Source organism: Corvus brachyrhynchos, unplaced genomic scaffold (assembly GCF_000691975.1).
Source record: "Corvus brachyrhynchos isolate BGI_N302 unplaced genomic scaffold, ASM69197v1 scaffold42, whole genome shotgun sequence".
NCBI lineage: Eukaryota > Metazoa > Chordata > Aves > Passeriformes > Corvidae > Corvus > Corvus brachyrhynchos.
This window is the reverse complement of record NW_008237242.1, coordinates 291,257-312,961: the sequence shown is the minus strand read 5'-3', so window position 1 is coordinate 312,961 and position 21,705 is coordinate 291,257. Positions and strand designations below refer to the sequence as shown.

General features: G+C 39.6%; 1 protein-coding gene across 5 annotated transcripts in view; it reads right to left on the bottom strand.

The window, feature by feature from the left end:
* Nucleotides 1-2,262: 2,262 nt before the first annotated feature.
* RAI14 (retinoic acid induced 14) overlaps nt 2,263-21,705 on the bottom strand; it is a 76,189-nt gene continuing 56,746 nt past the window's right edge. For 2 of the 5 annotated variants that reach the window (XM_017730200.1, XM_017730201.1), the window contains exons 4-17: nt 20,048-20,112; nt 16,857-16,914; nt 16,589-16,659; nt 15,077-15,183; nt 12,698-12,876; nt 12,025-12,053; nt 10,981-11,067; nt 10,210-10,296; nt 9,454-9,514; nt 9,015-9,133; nt 6,994-8,505; nt 6,081-6,230; nt 4,530-4,595; nt 2,263-4,279 (exon numbers count right to left, since the gene is read on the bottom strand). In XM_017730200.1, coding sequence (XP_017585689.1) covers nt 4,202-4,279; nt 4,530-4,595; nt 6,081-6,230; nt 6,994-8,505; nt 9,015-9,133; nt 9,454-9,514; nt 10,210-10,296; nt 10,981-11,067; nt 12,025-12,053; nt 12,698-12,876; nt 15,077-15,183; nt 16,589-16,659; nt 16,857-16,914; nt 20,048-20,112 — 2,669 coding nt within the window. In that variant the 3' untranslated portion in view covers nt 2,263-4,201. The remainder of the gene's footprint in view (nt 4,280-4,529; nt 4,596-6,080; nt 6,231-6,993; nt 8,506-9,014; nt 9,134-9,453; nt 9,515-10,209; nt 10,297-10,980; nt 11,068-12,024; nt 12,054-12,697; nt 12,877-15,076; nt 15,184-16,588; nt 16,660-16,856; nt 16,915-20,047; nt 20,113-21,705) is intronic. The other 3 variants (XM_008630597.2, XM_017730203.1, XM_017730204.1) reach the window with 3 other exon arrangements.

The following is a 21,705-nucleotide window of genomic DNA, read 5'->3' as shown; positions in this document are numbered from 1 at the left end:
GGAGATGAAGGGCTGGGAATTATCATCCCCTGCTTTTTCCCCTAACAAACTGGGTGTAATTCCTAATATATTCCAAAAGGGAACTACCAAGGCCAGAATGGAAAAACAACGACATACAGATTCTCAACGGTTTCCATTACATCAGCCAAACTTCGAGAAATCACTAGCACCAGGCATATCAAAATGGCAGTCCTGATTCTTATTCCTGACTTATAAAAGGTAGTAAGCCAAGGACTCGACTGCCCATAGCTGTGGACATGTACTGATGGTTAGGTTCCACAGAAAAATTATTAGATCAAACAGCATGGTCTTACTGCTGTACCTCAATACAAAATGCTTCAAACCAAAATGTTGTGGAGGTTTTTTTCCACTTTCACGTGCCCCTTTAATTGGGCACCAAATTTATGTCCCAGTTTTTGAGACAAAACCTCAGGAGGGAACACTCCAGAATGACTGTTCCTCCCCTTTTCCTCTGTCAATGAGATAAATGGGTCACAAGGAGTGAAAGTGGGAAAAAGAAAACAAACTGTTTATTAACACACAAACAAAACAGGGTAGAACAGGATAAAAAAAAACCAACAGAACCTTTTCCCAGCTAGCTGGAACACAAAGGAAACCAAAAAGCAGCACAGTGCTCCCAGTGCACTCCCTCCCGAACCCTGCCAGGACCCTGGAGCCCTTGGGTCGAACCGTTCAACGCCCCCTCGAATCCCTGGCTCCAGCCCCACCCCCCGGGTCCATCCTAAAGGCACAGAGTCCTCAGGCATTGAGTGGACGGTTAAGGAATAAAAAATAAAAAATAAAGCGGCTTCATAACATCAGCTGAGGACACCTGCTCAGCCAGCATGGGGGAAGATTGGCTGCCTACCTGTGCCTCTACCCACGGGGCTCCAGCAGGACATTTAGTGTGCAACATGCCCAGGAACCTCGACTCATCTCAGAAGATAACGACCCCTGAGCTCAGGTGTTGGCTATCTGCCCCTATGTGCTGCTGCAGCCAAAGGATCTGTCCATCAAGAAGAGATGGCACACTGCAAAAAGTTCTTCTCTGATTGCTGCTGAAATCTTCTGGGTTTTCACCTTCCACCATCTTCTCATGTTGACTCAGGCTGGCAAGAGACAGGTGCTGTGAGAGCCAGATGATAAATAACCAGGGTAACACCTGCTTACAGGAACTTGCCCTTAGTGTACACAGCAAGAGAGGGGACAAAAAAGAAAAAAAAAAGATGATACAGAAAAGGTAATCTTAATGCAGATCTAGGATGTTGTCTCCTCCCAAATTCCACTTGAAGCCGGCTACCATCCTTTGTCATTATTCCTTACTGTGACAGGGCACAGGGTGGGTGAAAAGAGCCAGTGTGCTCAAGTTCTCTGATCAAATTATCTCTGTTGTGTGTAAGCGGCAGTAAGCAAGTTTGACAAGAGCTCATTTCCAGTACTCAAACATTGAGTGGGGAGAGGGAAAGGAATTCACTATAAAAATGCTGCCCATGCTGTCTTGACTGATCATGCAGGGGGCCAGAGACAGGTCTGGAGGTTTCAGAGTAGCAGCTTAGGCAGATGTACCCCACAGGCCCAGATTCTGCATGTCAGTTTGTCCATCTTCAAAGGAAACCTGGCGCTGGCTAGCTTACAGAAATTTGCTACAAGAGGCTAAAGAGCCCTGGGATGTAATCACAAGAGGTGCAATTCCTTCAAGCAAGAACATACTAGCAAATCAGTTACTGACAAAACAGTTTCTCCAATAAAACTGAGAAGAGAAGAGAAAAGGCAATGGGGCTGACTGTGTAACTGAGTTGAAAAAGCAGACATATCCATATATTCATACGCATATACCCTTCCGTATGTTCCCACTGTAGTTCTGTGTGTGAAGTGCTAAGTGACAGAGAACCACAATTTTGAACAATTGTGGGACATCACTGATCTGTGCTACAGCTCTAAAATACTTTAAACTTAGCTAGAATAAATCCAGCAGCAAATAGGAAACCTGTATTACCTCTAGAGCAGGATGTCCACGTGAGAAGTGGTGCCTAACTTATCAGTGAGACAGAAGGCATCATCTGCAAAACTCACTGCATGGGGTTTGGACTGGATTTATTCCATAAAACAGATCAAGATAGTTAATAATGAAGTTGCAACTTCAAGGAGGAAAACCCAGTTCTGGTGGCATCTATGTAAACAGACATTATAGAACACATCTGTACTACATTAGAACAGTGTAGTGAGATCTCCCTCAATACAAAAAGTAAATGAAGACAAAAATGAAAAAAAAAATTGGAAATAGTTTATTTGCTGCATAAGGAAACTTCTTGTAAATTACATATAAAGAAACTTGTTATGCTGTAGTATATAATTTCCAATATTCCACAAAGATAATTGTAATAAATATACAAACCAAACCAAAGTAGAAGACTAAATCCATCAGGCAACCTACAAAATGGTTCATCAAGTTTTATACTTGCAGCATTAGCATGCTTAAAATCTTGTTCTTTCTGAAGTGATGCAGCAAAATTTTTTTCACATTTCTTTGGAGCATTTTCAAAGCTGTCTAACTACAAAATACTGTTCAAAATTAGACGGCATTAGTTAAACCGCTTAAGAAAAGTAACACCAAGGTCTAACTGATGCAAAGGTGTTTTCTTTCTTCTTGTTTTTAAAATCCATTTAGTTTTGCCAGAGTTAGGAATTATCTGATATAAGTGCACTATGAGTCCAGTCAGCCTGAGACACTGCTGACTCTTGTCATATTATGACTCCATATAAACTTCATAGATTATATAGCTCTGAAAGATTTCTCTATTAATAGAGACATATCCCCATAGAATAAAAAGAACACAATACCATATTGAAGCCGCAAGCTTGTTAAAATGGTTGTACCCTCAAGTGCAGTGTGTGCTTAAAACATTTTTCCATAGTTTCATTCTATCCCACATCAGGCATTTTTATTTGACTTTAAATGTAGAAGTGCTGATAAAGGCTTTACTGATGCTCCTAGCCTCTAGAAACAACATACAGAACTTTTTGACACCTCCCGCTGTTTTCTACCGATCATTTCTCAATTTTTTTTCAAACAGCAGGCTCAATTTTACACTTCACTGCTCTGGACCACACTGACAGACAGGTCTATTATTCCATACAAATCTCTTACAAACCAAAAACACTTCACTATGCTTCACTATTACTGAATACTTGGGGGTATAAAAAGAAACTCCCTAAGACACAATTACCTAAAAATATTTGTTAATAAGCTTAATGCAAATATTATGTAGAAAAAATGGTTTAGTTACAAAAAAGTTCATTAGAGGGCCAGTAAAAATATACTGAAGAGAAGATCTTTTACAAAAGTGAGGTTAGGAAGTATGAGGCATTGACATTCACTGTAAACATCCTGTGTTCACTAGAATCCCTTGTCTAAAGTGTATGTCCTGGTTTTGTTCCTGAGCTTCATGGCCAACACTTGCATAGACAGCTAAACCTACCATAAAGGGCTGTTTATAGAGACAGGTCTGTAACTTCAGTAAACTAATGCTTTTACCTTTTGAAATAGTTTCATTCCACTACCAGGTAGTTAAGGAAACTAGGAAGTATGGTATGGTTTTTGTGTACTCAGTGCATTGGCTGAATTGGCGCAGCTACGTTTTAGTGTATTCATCTTAAATAATATTACACTAGGAAGTGTAGCTGTTTGACTTTCCAGCTTAGCATAAATATCTAGTCCTGCTTGCTGCTGCAAGGCTCACTTCTGCTCTGCCAAAGACTGCATATGGCAAAATATCAGCAATCTGAGTGCTACAGCATCAAACATACTCAGTAACGAGATGCAGCTTATAATCAGTACAGAAGACCTCACAGAGAATTTCACCTTTACCCAGGCAACACCAGTGCTTTCCTCCAGGAAAACCTTCTGCTGTTGGAGGAAGCTGGAAAAGTACTCACAGGGTAAACATGACATGGAGTGGCCTATGTAAAAAGTCTGAAGAACAAACTTGCATTTTGGGTATGAAAAGCAGGCATGTGTTTAGCTACTGCACATGGAAGTGCACATGGAAGTCGTACAGACAGACAAATATATCCCCCTCACAAAGAGCACAATAACACAAAAGCAGCAAATTGCCAATTTAAAATCTTATGTTAAGGCAAATCTAGATAAACAACCATAACAGGATTAATAAAAATAGGGAGTTTTCCTTGGCTTTTTTGTTCACTTTTTTTGTGACTGGCTTTTACACATTGATAAAATTTGTTTAAGCACTTTCTGGACATCTTCATCCATTTGACCCTAGACAAAGGGTGAGAGAAAAAAAGATGATTTAATTCATGCAGCTCTAGTCTTTAAGAATATTGATAAACTATTTTTCATGTACAGTAATTAGACCAATTTCCCAAGTGGAAGCAGTGTTAAATTTGTTCTTGAACTGTCATACCTTGCAGGAGGGATGTCTTAGTTAAAACATGCAAAATTCTTACTCAATCTGCAGATGAAATATCTTCAGTTAAAATACTGAGTGACTGGCAACATGAAACCATACCTGCACAGCATAGAGAAGGTGCATCCTGTAAACTGAGACAATTTCCTGGTGTTGTTTCTTTGTTTCCTAGAAAACAGTTAAGTAGAAAGGCACAGAGCATTCAGAACTATTGAACTGAGAACTCCCCAACTAGATTCAGACTGGGGAAATAGTACATAGTCTTATGTAATGCACTGAAAACTAGCTCAGACACTGTTGTGTCACCAGGCACTCTAAATTTGCTTGGAAGCATGTCCAGGAAAATGCTGTAGTTCTACCTACCCCAGTAAAAAGAGCTGGTGCGATGACCAGTTTTAAGAAGTGCTGAGCTGCAAAGGTGTGGAAGAAGCACATACTCTATTTCCAAGCTTATCAGCAACCAGAATTGAGGAAAGCCAACAATACTCTGACAAATAACTCTCAGCTGCCACTCAGCTCTTCCCTGAAGGCAGTGACCCCTCTGCCAGAGCTGATGCCTTCCCAGGGGAGAGGAGGTGCTTACACGGGTCTTACCCTGTAAGACCCTGACTTAATGAAAGCCAGCCTCCTTTTCAATCATCACAGACTGCCACAACTCAGAAGCCATCTTTCCAAAGAAACATGAAGCTGTTATGAAAGCTAACCTAGAAGAAGGAAAGAATGTTTCTGTCCTGTTTTAAATTCTACCTGCTTTCCTAATGTGCTGCACACCTTTGCACTTTACACTACTTCGCTGGTCCTTAATCAGTGGGAGATGAAGGATCCTTTCAGACATGAAGGACTGGAATAAGAAGGTCTGGGCCTTCACACTGACAGGATGCTCTGCCTGATATATCTCTCAGCTGCAAGACAACTTTTCTGGCATACTGAGCCCTCTTTCTTTCTGCTGGGAAAGGTAGGAGGCAGACACCACTTAGCATGTCAGTCTGGGAATTCTCCTTTTAGAGGCACTCCAGAGCCCTCAACAAAGGCCTCCAGTGGCCAATTCTTTTCATCCTCAACAGTGAATCAAAGTGCTCCTTTGGGCAGGCAAGCTCTAGGAAATATCAGTTATGGCTTAACCCAGCTTGGAAGACTGGAACTTTCATGCACAAACAATACAATTAAAAAAAAAAAAAAAAATCTGTAAGGCATTCAGAATTTCAAAGAATAAACTATTCTCCACATGAACAGATGCATTTGCTTGACTTGAAACCTCATGCTTTCTTCCAAAAAGCTTAAAAACCCAAAACGGCTCCAGCTGATGAATGTTACTGAAAATCCCCTGCACACCAATCATACTTTTCCACAAACTAAGGTCTGAGCAGCAAGTTTGGTCACTCCATTCTACTAGAAGAAATCTGTTTCTCTATTGGTCTGAGAAAAATATGTGGAAAACCATCTTTCTTTAGTTAGGCTCTTTCTAAAGTGCTATTCATGACTAGCAAATTCCTACATGTTTCAGAGAAACAGAAATTATTGACATTTTGAATGAAAATTCTTTTCCATGTACTCACTGACAGTACTCTGTTCTAAATAAGGCAGATTGAAGAATAGCACGTGTTTCTTTGGAGAACTGGGACTAATGTTAAGTTTACAAATTATCACACTTACAGTCAGTTGGTTTTGCAACTGCTTCACTTGTTGCTGTAACACCTCCAGCTGCTGGCTTTGTCTTTTGGGGGCACTGGTTGAGTAGGAGAGCTGAGAAAGGCTATTCAATGCTTCTTTTAATTTGCTGATTTCCTTGGACATTTCATTCATCTAGGGCGGCAAAAAAACCAGGTTTTCATTAAAACATGCAATGCATACTGTATTCCTGTGTGTCTTACCTTTGAGTTACTTGTGACTTAAATTTAAGAAGTGGGGAAAACCAAATTGTAAATAAACTCTATGGACAGATGTCATGTAAGCGAGGAGTTACAGTGCTTCTCTCTTTCCCATCCTAGTCCAGTCTATTCAAACTGCACTCCTTGTTCTGAACATCAAAAATATTTAACAAGAAGGACTGCATCTACTGACTTTACAAATTCTGTTGCTGAACCAAACACAGGCCACTATTCCCAGCTACCAAAATGCATAGCTCTCTATAACGAGATTTGTAGTGACAGATATGGTAGCTGCATGGGAAAAATCAGTCAAATTATGCTATGGTTGAGATAATGTAGTAATATCACAGCAGTGAATTTTTGCTCCTTCCTGATATTTCATTTTCTTGTCCCCTCTGCAATCTCTTCCTGCTGTAAATCTCACTTCTTTGACTTCAGCTGCCTGAACAGTGTGAACCCAACCTAAACGTAATTTAAAAGAGGTAAATTGAAAGATCATGTATCTCCACAGGGAGGGAAACCAACTGCAAAGCCAAACATACTGAAAATTTCTCTGACTTCAATACCTGGATTTTCAGAGGGGCAAATGCACTCAGAAGTTACTTGAATCAACATTGCCTATTAGGTCACTCATGCACCAGCCAACACACTTCGCACTCTGAACTCACACTACCCCTCCACTGTAGTGAGTCACTGACCTTTTTGTCTTTATCTTCTTCTAGTTTTGATGAGTTTTTCATTTCAATAAGAGCTTCTTGAACTTGATGGTACTTGTGCTGAAGATCAGTCACCTCCCGTTCCTTTGCTTCAAGCAGATTATGCATACCTTCCTTTGCTTCTTTCAAGTGCAAAATTTCATTTCTCAGTTTCATGGCATCTAAAGATATATTTTCCTTCTCTCGGATTACATCCTTCAGTTTGGATGACAAAGCACTAACTTCACCCTCTAGGGAGGACTGGAGCTTTTCGTACGTGGCCTTGGGTACCATTGCTTCATTAATTGCAGCTTTTTCTTCCAGTAACGCCTTTTCCAAGTTTCTTAATTCACTATCCTTGTTGCTAAGCAGTCGTTTCAGCTCATTTATTTCTTCTTCCATCTCCTTTATAGTATTTCTGAGCGCATTGATTACCTGACGGTGCTCAGTAATTGGCAAAGAGTTTTGTTTCTGAGTGTCTAGCAGTTGCTTGAGTTCTTCTGCTTCATCTAATACTTTTGTGTACTGGGATTTCATTTCTGATAACTCATTTTCTGCTTTGTATTTCAAAGAATTTGTTACTTCCATCAGTTTCTCATGTTCTTCTCTAGGAATGTAGTCCGAAGCTATATCATCTAGTGTTATTTTCTTCCTGTAATCTTCAAGCTCTGTCTGTGCTTCTTTGTACAACTGAGACAATTCACTAAGCTGCTTGTTGAGCTCATCTATTCTTCTGTGCATCACACCTTTCCTTTCTCCAGCTTCAGCACTAGATTCCAAATGCATCTGATTTGTCAGCTTGTCCTGTAGCCTTTTAATTTCCTCTTGCCCTTCCTTGTACCTCTCAATCAGCAATGCTTTTTCTTGATTAATGTTTTCAATAACTGAACAATATGAATTCTTCATTTCCTCACACTCTTCCACAGACAATTTGCTTGCCACATTCTGCTCTCTGTCTTCAAACTTTTTCTGTAGCTCTCTCACTTTTTCTTTTTGTCTTTCACTTTCCTCCAATGCTTTCTTCAATTCTTCCTTGAGTGCTTCAACTTCTCCATATGTAACCTTCAACATACTCAGATCAGAACTGGTTTCTTCACTTTCAGAGGAAACAAGACCTGGCTTCTTTTGCCTTTGTACATTCAAAACCTCTTTCACAGCTTCCTCATACCTGTTTTGAGTTTCTTGGAGCTTCAGATTAAGATCAGAACCATTTTCTGAAATGTCTGGGCTATTTAAATGATCTGTTTCTGGGACTCTAGACTGAACCTGAGTTTCCACATGCTTTCTTTTGGCTTCAGAATTCTCTAATTTTCTCTGCACATCCTTTAAGTCTTCCTGGAGGTATTTAATTTTTATTTCTCTGGGGCTTGTCAACTTTTCTTGGATTTGAGTGGCATTTAATGTAGGCTTCAGCTCCTGAACTAAGAACTCATTTTGTCTCTCTGCTGTTTGCTCAAACTGTGTTTGGGTTGAATAAGATTCTACAGTTGAATCCCCTTCTTTAGGTGTTCTTTCCTGTCCAAAAAGAACCAAAGATTGCACAATAAAAACAAGTACGTGATTCTACTTTTTTAGAATAGAGTAAGCAAGGAAGTATTGCCACATCCTACAGAGAGAGATGATTAAAAAACCATGGAAGAAAGTTTTAGAAAAATTCAAAGCTCAGCTGCTCCCATTTAGCCATCTACAGTGAGAGAAGGCAGCAAGTGCCAAGCTCCTCTGAAAGTCTGGGCTGAGCTCCATAAGCTAATAATCAAAGCTATGTAAATTAAAATTCTGCTAGCACAACTGTTAGCAACATCTTTTAGAATGCGGTTATCATAATAAACAAAGTTATTAAGTAATTTATGGGAAAAGAGAAAAGATCAAAACACTGACTTAATCCTTTGGGGCAGAGTGTTTCCACGATCTTACCCACAAGCTCGTTAAAAGATCTTCACAGCACAACTCTTTAAAACAGTAAGCAGCTCTTTGTTCTGCCTAGCAGATTAAGAGAGCACCAGAACAGCACAAAAATATGCCACCTGTAATTTGTCCTGCAGCTCCTTATTGTGCAATGTCAGAGAGGCAATTTTTGCTTGCATCAACAGAAGTAGATCTTGTTGGTCACCTTCAGAACTCACATCCAATAAACTATCAGCACCTTTGGAGAAAAAAAATAGATTCAAAAGTTTTCATAAAGCTGAAGTTCTAGCTAGTTAGTTATTCTAACATTTCAAATTAAACAGTTTGTTCCCATTACCATTAAACACAGTGAGCAAGCAAACTGTTCCTATAAACTCCCCAAGAATGTGTTAAGTTCATGCAGTAGAAGTGGGATGTTTTGGTGGGGAGCTGCTTGTGGAATTACAAAATACCACTCTCAATACTTAGTGTGTCTCATATTCTAAGTGGAAAGGTACAGAGGTTTTCAGCATTTCATGTCACCTAAAAGACCTAATGAAATAAGGATTAATTGCATACCTGTTGTGCTGTCACTCAGTCTGTCTTTACTGTCCCTGTGCAAGGAGCTGAATTCTTCCTGCTAAGACATCAAAAGAAAACATTTTCACAGAAAGCAGACGTAAACCTGGACAGTTCATCAAAAAGAGATATAGACAGTATAGAAAATATGTCGGAAAAAGGCTGTCCAAGTGGATCTCTTTTATTTCTGAGATCTTGTTTAATTGTAGCATGTGTTCAGTATTTCAAAGGCCGCTACAGTCATTCAAGTTCCATTGCCCAATTCCCATCAAATACTAATGAAATACAGCCAACTATCTTGTAAGTAGTTTGGAAGATTGCAGACCCTGTGATAAGTATTAGCAATATATTGACATGTATTTTAAAAAAATCTTCAGCAACATAAGATAAAGATCAGACAGGACACACTCAACCCTTTCACTGATGCTTTTTGGTAAAAGGGTCTGTTTTTGCACTGCCCAATTCCATGCACTTTGCTGGTATTAGAAACTGATCTCTTGGAGCATTAATACTTTCATAACCATACTCCTAAACACTGACTCATCTATGACTATTTATACGCACATATTTGTTACACATTGAAGCAATCTTTACACTTGTTTTATGAATTGCATTGAAATAGATTTGGATTCATTTTTGCTCCTAAAATTCAGCTAATTAAGTCACAGGAGACTCTGCAGCCATCAAAATAGAATATCAAACAAAACAGATCCTGTACTTTCCTTCCCTAAGTTCATAAGAATGGAACACTGATACCTTGCACACTTGATCAGCAAAGAAAGCTTGTCCTTTTCCAGTCATGGGAGTTGAAGTTGATGAGTGTGGAGAGGACAAATCATTACCCTGTAAAAAAATTTATATAAATAGGTATGTATACCTACATGCACATACAGCTACCTCTCTAATATATGCCCATGTATATATATACATATAGATAGATATACACACATACATATATGGACACAGATGCATTAAACAGTACTTTCACCTGCACTAACATAAGTCACAACTCTAGATTATTTTCAGAGAACAGACCTAATTATTTAGTGCCCTTCTGAATCAGTATTACATAAGGAGTGTACCTGTTACACCGGTAACATTCTGGTTTAAGATTAAACATAACTATTAAATAGATTTATATAGTATCAAAATGCAGTTTAAGTATTTTATTTTGATATGCATATAGGCTCACAATAATATGTATCCATATATATGTATAACTAAAATATACAGAACTATTTTCTTATTGAAATCAGCAAAAGGGATTCAACTTTAGTTGGAAGAAGCAATTGCACAGTAAAATTGGTACAGTTGTATCTTAGGCCATGCTGTATTTTAAGCAATTTTGCTTAGTTAACCTAACCAACATGTGCTTTCATTGTGTCATCCTAATGTCAGGAAAAGCACTCATGGTAAGACAGGTATATAAAATAACCATGACAGAGAAAATCCTGCCCACATAATTCTAATAATATTCAAAATGCTTTACATCCCCTAAAAGCATCTCAAAATCGGTCTTTTCTTTACCTGAATAGGACTGATAGGAGGAGGTGGGGCTTTGCGTTTTTTTGGAGTTCCACTTCTTTCTGAACTTAATTTAGAGCCTTGATCATGCTGAAAGTTTCACCAGCCAGAAAAGGTAGGTTTGTTAGTTTGGTTAGTAAAGTCCGAGCAAGTTGTTTTATATAAATAAATAAATAAATAAATAAAACCCCACATTAATATCAACTTTAGCAGCTCATGCAGTGCCTTTTTTCCCCTATGTAAAGGCCACATCTCTACTAACACAAAGATATTAAACATGCCTGGCAATAAGAATCTGCTCCCTTGTAATCCATGCTTCAGTGAAAACAAACAAGATTTAGTGAAAAAGCAGAAGCTGACAATGGGTTTAGCACCAGTGACCTTAAAACACTTCCATTCACACACAGCCCAGTCATGCCATTCTTCACAGCTACCACCTTTCCTCTCCACCAGCTTTTGCCTGAGCCCCCTGAAAAACCCCCCTCTTCACTCAGAGACGGAATGATCCATTGATTTGCACCCTTGTCTACTTCCCAGCCACCAGCAGGTCTACAAGGTCTACTTGCACTCCCAAGATATGACACTAACTAAAAATGTAAGAAACTAATTTAATTGCCTAATTCTGCTGGGATTCTCACAGGAAGGGGTCTCCAGCAACCAGGGATAACCTTCAATTTTGTTTCTTAAAAAGAGAGAATTTTTCTAGATCCTCTTTTTTGCAGTTTAAAGAGACAGGGTGTCCAACAGCCGAGCTCCTGCACTACGCATGAAGAAAGCGGGAACCGTCCCAGCACACATGCACATACACACTCGCCCTCCCTTCCTTCCCTCACCAAGGGTGTTGGCTGCTGTTACACAGAGAAACCAAGTCTAAAAGTAATTTTCCTGAAACACATTTCTTAACTAAGCAACAAAACCCTTTTACATTACATAGTAGTCGCAGCAACCCATCTCACAGTGACATTTACTGGTGCTTCCAGTTACTGTTTTTTCTTATGTTGCAAGTCTAGAGAGGCACAGTATTTTCAAAATCAAAAGGACAAATACCTGCTTTGCTTTTGTTGGAGACTTTGCATCTGCGGAGCAGAAAAGAAGAGAGTAGAAAAGAAATAAAAGTTATTAAAGGAAAAGCTATTTGCCATTCTCAACCCACCTCTCCACTCTACTTCCCATACCATAGATAAAGGGTTTGGTTTTTGAATTCCTGTCTGAACCTGATAAAAATAATTTGCAAATTCCATTTCAATCACATCCTCTCTGATACTGTCTGGTTTCATTTTCAGAAAAAAATCTGAAGATTCATGACAATTCTTACTCTATTATAGTCTTGCATCATTCTTACACATTAAGCTTTAGAAATCCATTATAGTTTGACCATAAAACCCTCTGCCTGCTTCAGTTCCTTCTCCAACCCTTCTACTGAGGGGTTCTATGTATAAAAGAGAAGCCATTCCAAATTGTATGCAAAACTTCACAATGCTGATACATCAACTTATTTTTTATTTCTCCAAAACATCTCTTTTTGGCCTGCTCAGGGCTTTATCCCATGCTAAATATTACCATCTATGGCAAAGAGTTTTTGGGAAGTCTCACCCAGATGATCTTGAAAATGGCTTTTGCAACATTTCATGCTACACTTTGAAGGAAATTTGTTCAGTGCTAAACATACATGTAGCCTGTTCAAGAAATGACAAACTGCAGGTCAGCCTCTCTCACATACCCACATCCTGCGATATCTTTGACGACAGGAGATTCTGGATCCCTGTATTCTCAGAGAGCTTGGCGTAATGCAGGGCATTCTGTCCAAAGACATCTACTAAACTGACATCTGCACCTCTCCTAAGGAAAGCTTCCACCATGTTAAGGTTACTGGCTTCACAAGCCATCATCAAAGCAGTTCTGAACAAGAGGAAAAAAACCAAAACACAAACAGCAAGTCTTCAGCAACTCATTTTTTCAGGAAATAAACAGTGTGACTGTTATCATATAATGAAGCCCAAGATTCCATCAACATGTGTATTGGTACATAAATGTAACTGCTGCTTCTCCTTACACCTGCCAGCCCCTCCTCTTCTTCCTCATACACTGCAGCTGCAAACACACGTCTGCAAACATTTCTAAAAATGACTTCCTGAGGCTGAGAGGAGAGCCATAGATAGAAATGGCTGCAGGATAGAGTCAGACTAACAAACCTCACTGCTACACTCCAACTGCAGCAGTGGCACAACATGAAAGCCTTTTTTTCATTGCTGCTCTCCTTCACATGCTGTGTTTGAGACAAAACAGACAAACAGATTTCAATCAAAAAGACAAACAAATCTAAAAGATCTTCAGTGAGTCCAAGAGATGACTTGTGCTGCTGTCAGCTTAAAAAAAAAAGAAAGAAAGAAGTTTGTGAGAGCACAAACAATTCCCTTTCAAGCACAGGGCAGCTGCACAGAGACAGCTCCTAGATTAAGGACAGCATACAGAAGGAATCTTTTCCTAACAGGTTGTGTCTGCTATTCTTAATTATTTGAAGGGATCGTAAGAGACATACAGAATAATTACAAACACATAGAAAACCTCACCTTTCAAGCATGCTCTAATACTGCCTTCCTTCTTCGGCATAGTTCTCCTTTCTCGGCATGAAAACATGTCTAATAGTTTGACCAAGTTTACTGCCAAACACATTCCTCAGTGCAGATACGAAGCTGAAAAGTTACTACAGTGATAATACTTGCTAAATATTAAGACAATACTTTCACTAATGAATTAAACATACTCCCTGTAATGGGTGAGTCACTTGGAAAAGTGATGTTGTTGCAGTGCTGTGGTAAAAGGAGTGGTAAGTGATAACTCAGATAACACCTCCAGAATCACAGGGATGGTTTTAATTTACCAAAATAATTCACTTAGTCTGGACACAATAGGAATCTGGAGATGCCATTTTCAAAGGTTATCCCTCTCTTCTCCCAACATGGTTTCTCCTGTTTCAGTAAAATCTTAACTACTTCTGTGGACATGAGGAGTAGTCACACCCCTCACCACAATGAAAGCGAGAAGTAAACCAGCATATTCCATATTACAGTGTTTTGTTGCTTCTACACACAGTACTACTGTTAAAAAAAATACAGAAATGGGAGTTGTATCTATGACAGAAACTCCTTTATCCAATTAAAGCAGAGAGTCTTAACACTGTCTGCTGATTAAACACTAGGAAGGTGAGGGGAAGGCAGAGGTCCCAGAGTGTGCAGCACCTCAAGTTCAAAGCACCAACGAGGCCATTAAAACTGACAGACAACAAAGGGGTTTTCTTCAGACAGCTGGAAACAAAGAGCGCACTAATGAACTTTGGACTGATAAAAAACAAGTTAGGGCCCAGTCTTATATTCACAGGTGCTACCAGAGAACAGAATCAGTATTGTGTCACACAGAATAATCAAAATTACTATAAAGTGTAAGTGCCAAATCTTCTCAGTATCCTACCTTACCTTCACAGTTTAACCAACTGTTTTATAAAACAGTCCATGATTTTGTAAGACTCTTGATCTTTGTCAGTAGCATCAAAACAAGTGCATTTTTCACTACAAGGATGTTGCTTTTTAAAAAGTTTTCTGACACGTGTATCTATTAATGCAAAAAACCTCTAATTGGCACCTTCTAAAACAACAGCATCTCCACTGTAGAGGAGCTGCTGTGGCTGCATTATGGCAGAAAAAACAACTCTCCACAGATTTTGCTCACAAGTAGCAGTTTTAAGGATTTAAGTTGGAGCTACTAGCTCATCCCAAGAAGAGAGCAGCATTTAAACTGGAACACTTAGAAACTGATGTGTGGGTAAGTGCTATCAATCAGATGTGCATAGGAATAATTTAAAAATGGGATATACTGCTCTGGTAGCCCAAAGGAAATCTTACAGGCACATTAGTTTTATAGTTACATAGTTTCATCTTTTGCTTTAGTCAGAATTCTGTAAGCCTTCTCAGCCATCAGGATACACTGTCCAGTACAGAAAGCATTATTTCACCTAACATCAACTATTTTGGGAAGGATTTGAGAAGAAATCTTCATTTGACAGTCAGCTTTGGTGAAGAATCAACATGTTAACCTGCTGTACCTTCCATTTTTATCCCTGGTGTTGATGTCTGCTCCATGATCCAGAAGGTATTTGCAGACTTCTACATGACCATTTTGTACTGCAAGCAGCAGAGGTATGTTGCCAACCTAGAAATGCACATAAAGAGACTATGAACGATATTCCATTCACTTAGAAAAACACACTGAGATTAAAAGTCAGCTATAAATTTTACCTTTACATAGCAAAAATGAGGTGCTATCAGTACATTTTTCTTGTGCACCATAAATATAGCTGAGTGTGCTATAATTCCTTTCTTGTCTGCTGGGGATGATTCAAAACATAGGAAGGAGGAATGCTTTTTGCTTTTGTACTCCCTTTGCTGTTTGCTTAATGCTAAAACACAATTATTTTGAAACTACAAAATACCTTTCAATAGCTCTGCAACAAAAATTATAACTTTAACTAAATACTAGGCAAAAATACAACATTTCATAAAGTCAGAGAATAACACAGTTGGAAGACACCTTTAGAGGTATCTGGGGTTTCTCCCACTTTTTTCCTCAATCCACAGCTAGGCAAACTTCAAATCGCAGTACATTGCTCATTGTCCAGCCACATTTTAAGCATCTCCAAAGGTAAAGACACAGCTCTGGGTACCAGTTCCAGTGTTTGACAACCTTCAAGGTGAGGATATTTTTTACTAGTAGCTAACTGGAATTTCCCAGTTAGGTCCACTACCCAAATTCTGACCATTGCTTATCATTTTGTCATGCACCTCTGAGACTGGTCTCTCTCTTTCCTATAACCAGCCATTATGTAGCTCAGGACATTTTTATTATACTCCTACAGCCTTTTCTTAAGGCTGAAGAAACCTTTTATGCCTTTAAAATGCATCTGCTGAAATCTTAGATTGGATGTCTGTGACATATTTTTTTTTGTTAGGAAGACCAGAGAAGACGGAGATAGACCAAAACTGAAAACAAACAAGTTCAAGTAACTTTATCACTTCCTGCCTGGCCTGCGCTTTATAGATCCCCTCCCTTCATCATTATGTTTTCTATAAGGCAGTTGCATCATTCCCAAAACCAGACCTGGTTGGTTGTAGACATTTCACAGTAGTGAATGTAGTGTCTCTGAACCTTTGGAATATATCAGGTGTATTTTTTCCCCTCAGGCTTATCATTGTCTGGTTGGGCTTTGTGAGCATTTTGCAGCCCTTGGCCACATACTGGGCCTTTTCCAAAGCCTCCTGGAGAAAAGGGAAACACTTTTAATTATGTTTTGAATGTGTAAGAATCGATTGTAGCTACTTGTGCCAATTTCTCACTGATCAGCAAATCCTGCCACTACAGTATCAGACTGTGAAGTGCCTCCACACCGCTGCAAAGGCAAGCTGCAAAAGGAATTTCCTCCAGCAGAGAAATCCAGGAAGGTATATGAGCACAGCATTGCTTTGAACTACTACACCCGAGGTGGAGGGTGGTAACAGCTGGGAATGAGGGTGATAAAAGCTCTGAAGTATCTGCAGTACACAACAGAAGAGGTACATACCAAATCTTTGATGTTAATGGGACATTTGTGTTCACACAGAAGTTGAACTGCCTGAAGACACCCACATGCAGCTAAAAGAAAATAAAGATAAGTTAAAAAGACAAGACAAGCACGAAAGTCCATTAAACCCCAATTTCAAAAATTGTGTCCCACTCTTCCACTTGCAATATTGCAGCATTACATTGAGGTACAAAAAACAAATTCTAGGCTGATGAGCTAGAAATATCAAGCACAACAAAACAGTACAAACTTTCATCCAAGAAGTTACCTGCATAATGTAAAGCTGTTTTCCCAGAATTGTCAGTGATGTCTGCTGGACATTTACTCTGCACAATTCAGTAAGGAGAAGGAAAAAAGCAATTAGAGAAGTACAAAGAAAATAAAACATATGTTTTATATTGACGGAGTGCTTAACATCTCTACAAAAAGATTTATGTGCTGCTTCAGATAAGAACACTGAAGGAAGGTACAGCTTCTCTCTCTACCAATCTGGTATTTCCTGTCTTCATACCAGCTCAGATTGAAGCCATAGGAAATCCTCATGATCAAGAGAGCTACTCCTAAAAAATGTTATAGTTTCAGAAAAATTTAAGTCAGTAAATAAAAAACAAAATAAACTCTGTCCTTTGCCTCAGAATTGTATTTTTTTTAACATTAGAACAAAAGCTAAAGCAACAATGTCCTAAGGCAATCTGTCCTGCATTATTTCATGGAACTGTAGCATGGTTTGGATTAGAAGAGTCCTTAAATATTATCTTGTTCCAACCCCCTGCCATGGGCACCAGACCAGGTTCCTCAAAGCTCCACCCAAACGGCCTTGAACACTGCCAGGGATGGGGCATCCACAGATTCTCTGGGCAACCTATGCCAGGTGCTTCACCACCCTCACAGCAAAGAATTTCTTCCTAATACCAAATCTAAACCTGCCTTCCTTCACTTTGAAGCCATTTCCCCCTGCCCTATCACTACACACCAGTGTAAAAAGTCCCTCTCTGCCTTTGTTGTGTGGTTCTTTAGATACTGGAAAGCAGCTCTAAGGCTTTCTGGGAGCCATCTCTTCTCTTCAGTCTCACCCTTTCCTCATAGGAGAGGTGCTCCACTGCTCTTCACAACCCTACTCTGGACTGGCCCTGTCCCTCCTGCACTGGGATCCCAGCACTGAATGCAGTACTCCAGGTGGGTCTCAGCAGAGCAGCAGAATCCCCTCCCTCCCCTGCTGCCCACGGGGCTCTGGATGCAGCCCGGGATATATTTGGCTCTCTGGCCTGACCCAGGTGCAGCTGGTGTTGCCCTGACCCAGGTGCAGCACCAACACCTGGCCTTGTTAAAGCTTATGAGGTTCCCACAGGCCCACTGTCGAATGCAATAAGGGTTCATTCACATTTTTAAAAATAAGCACCAACAATCCAGTTATATCTTCTTCTATTACAATTAGCAGATGCTACTGATCAATCCAGACTTCAAACCAATAAATAGTAATGAAAAAAACAATTCAAATCCTTATCAAGGCTTGTTTTGGTACAGATTTTGGTTTTAATTACAACAAAGAGAAAGTAAAATAGAAATTTAGATTCATTTGGTTTGGAAATAACCATCAAGATCATCAAATCCAACTACTAACCCAGCACTGCCAAGTTCACCACTAAAATATGTCCCACATCTACACATCTCTTAAATCCCTCCAGGGATGGTGACTCCACCACTTCCCTAGGCAGCCTCTTTCAATGCTTGACAGCCCTTCTGGTGAAGGAATTTTCCTAATATCCAACTTAAACCTCCCTGGGCCCAACTTGAGGCCATTTCCTCTTTTCCCACTGTGATATGGTCTACCCTGAGCCTCCTTTTCTCCAGGCTAAACACCACCAGCTCCCTCAGCTGCTCCTCACAGGACAGGTTCTCTAAACCCTTCACAAGTTTCAATGCTTTTCTTTGGACAGGAGAAGACAGGACCCTAAAATTATGTGTTTCTAGAAAACAAACATTATGACTTTTGACTTTTACATGCAGCACTGTCTCCAACATGCCTGTGATTATGTAGGAAAACAGGATCACAAAGATTACTACATTCCGTGTAACAAAAATTTCAGGATTCTGCCTGTGTGAAATTGTTATTCAGCCTCTTTAATTCAACACCAGTTAGACATTCCTCACACACACACACTTTGGTCCACAGAAGATAATCCTAAGAGCATGAATTACTGGAGACTATTACCAACGGGTTTGCACTTAGGAACATACTTAGAAATCTGCACATGGAAATAAAACAAGAAATAAACATCAACAAAAGCACTCTGTGGTTGCAGCAGGCAGGTGGGAAGGGAGCAGGTATCTTGGTGTTAAACGCTGTTCGTTCTGAGGTGGTGCTGCTGCTGCCTGCGATGCCACCGGTGACGGCCTGATGGCGATGTGGATCCTGGCAATGGGACGGGCCGCGGTGGCTCAGGATAACCCTTCCCGCCTGTGGAGCAGCAGGGGAGACAGCTTGCAAGGAGTATGGAGGTGGGAGTCAGTGAAACTCGACCCTGTGTTGTCAGAGACACTGACAGAGGTCAGTCACAGGACAGCTGGAGAGCCCTGAGGCAATCAGGGAAAAATAATCTGGAGGTTGGGATACAGGATCCATTCTCTTTCTGCACCATCGTGTTCAAGCAGGGTTGTTATTCATTATTTCATCTGTATTCTCAGTCTGTATTCATTATGTTGTCTGAGACCTATTGATAAGTCCAAACTTAGAAAAATCTGTTCCATTTCTCTGATCACCGCCATGAAAGCTTACCTGTATTTCTGAAATGGAGCTGAGATAGACCATGTCTTTGCTTACTAACACTCATCTTCAACACCATGAGACTCTTCTGTTCATCTTCACTTTTTGGTTTTCTTATTTTCTCTCCCCATTCTCTCAACTCCCTTTCTAACCCCTCTCTGTCCTTTACCTCATTTCACAGAAGATTAAATTATTTCCATTTTATTTTTGGATCTAAGCTACTTTGGTTTCGTCTCTCTTTGACTTTAAACTTGAAAACATTTCTATGGTGAACAGACAGAAAGCATTCCAGTGGAACGTTATCAGAATGCCCCCAGAAGTGAAAAGTCCTTTTCCCCTGTAATTCATAATCCACCTAATTCCAAGTCATCCAACCACACAGACAAAACATAGGAAGTTAAACTGAAGCTACAACCTGCTTGAAACCCAACCAAGCTATGTCAGAGCAGCTGGACATGGAAAACTGTACCTGCAGACCTCTCAGTGAAGATATACTGTTTTCTATCATACATTCACAGTGTCTGAAAGGTCCTTAAACTCTTTATGTCTAAAATCTTGATGAGCCTCTCTTGATGTCAAGGAGCTAGAACAACAGTATAGAAGTGTGGTGCAGATTATTAGCAGAAAATGTGTCAACATCTAATGGAACCAAATGAAAATTTCAAAAATCAATATTAATTTGATTTTTCTTTTACCTGAAGTAATCTCTTAATGCAATCAGGGTGGCTGTTCTTTGCTGCAAGATGTAAAGCACTGTGCCCTAAACGAATAAAAGCAAAGCAAATTACTTATTCAATCATGCCAAAGCACAGGAATAAACCCTTCTATGACAAAGGCAAAATCTTGAATTATGTGACACATAAAAAGTAAGGGCAGAGAAAACAAAAACCTACATCAAGCAGAATGTCTTTACTACAGACCGTTGTTCAGGCAGGTAACAGAATAATCTTAAAGTCTTGGTTCATATAAAGGAGTGACACAAACATTGTGTCAGACTACATCTTGGCAGACGTAAGTCTAAGACTGTACATTATGTCTTGTTTCTTAGAAAACCATTTTCCAATATTACTCAGCCTCCCTCTCACACAGATGTCTGTCGGTGTCTTCCTGATATTTGCTATTTGGCAATGAAAAAGTAACCCAGAATCAAGAGCATAACCCGCCAAATCCACCACCTACAAATGTATTAAGTTTGTGTCATCCGTGAAGTGCACATAGAAGACTCGAACACAGGTACTTTAGTTTGCACCTCATAGATTCCCTATTCCCTATCAAACACAGGTCTGCATTGGTTTGCATTTCAATTAATTTAGCATCTCTGAGTTCATATTTAGCTATGAAATGCCATGATTTACTGACTATGGATTTATGATGAATCACTGAAGACTCTCCTCCAGTTTCATCTTACAGAGCATCTGAAAAATTGAAGATGACAAGACAGCAAAAGAACAAATTATCCATGCAACTAAGAAAAGAAGGAACCAGGATTTAGTACTTAATAAGGACAAAGACACATGTGACAGGAAACTCTCATTGCAAGTGATGTGACTTTTACAGAGAAGGATTTCACTAATGAGCACTGGGCCGACACTCTCAGGTGGAAGTCGACAGGCAGCCTCTTACTACTCAAGCAACTAATAAATCATCAGGCAAGGTGAAGCAGGAATTCTGAGTAATAGTCTGCATCAGATACATATATTCCCTTATCATTGTGTAAAATATGAATGCTCCTTCCAGTATCACAGACACTTTTTTATAAAGGCAAATCATTCCGATGTATGACAGAGGTTCCCTCAGGCTGCAATAAGTGACCAAAAGCAGAACCCATGAGCCCAGCATTTATATATCATTACTGGAGAGACAGAATGCTGACAGGTCATCCAGGTGGCTCAGCTAGCCAGAGAAAATGCTGGGTACAGATTCCACACATGTGTCAACTGAAATCTACTAAAGAGTTTGCCAGTTTCAAATTCAGCTCCCATCATCCTCCCAGTGGAGAAGTAATTAAGCATAGGACTTTTGAGAACTGAAACATCATACTTAATAGCTCTCAGCTCTGTTTTGGCCTGTATCAGCTGTTTTCACTGTGCCATAATCCTCAGGAAATGTCTTACTGCAACTCCTGTAAAGTTAATGGGATTAATAGCTTGGATGAACATAAAAGCAAAACTGGAGATCTTGATGCAACCTGTAATAATAAGAGCTGGGGGAGGAGAATTATTTTCTTTTTTTTTTTTTAACTTAAAAATAACAATTTAAAAGATTGAACAACTATTTTACATCTGGAGTCCACTACAAATGCTGAAATTTGTAGTATTAGGACAAAAGTTTTTGAGGACTTTAGAATCTGAAT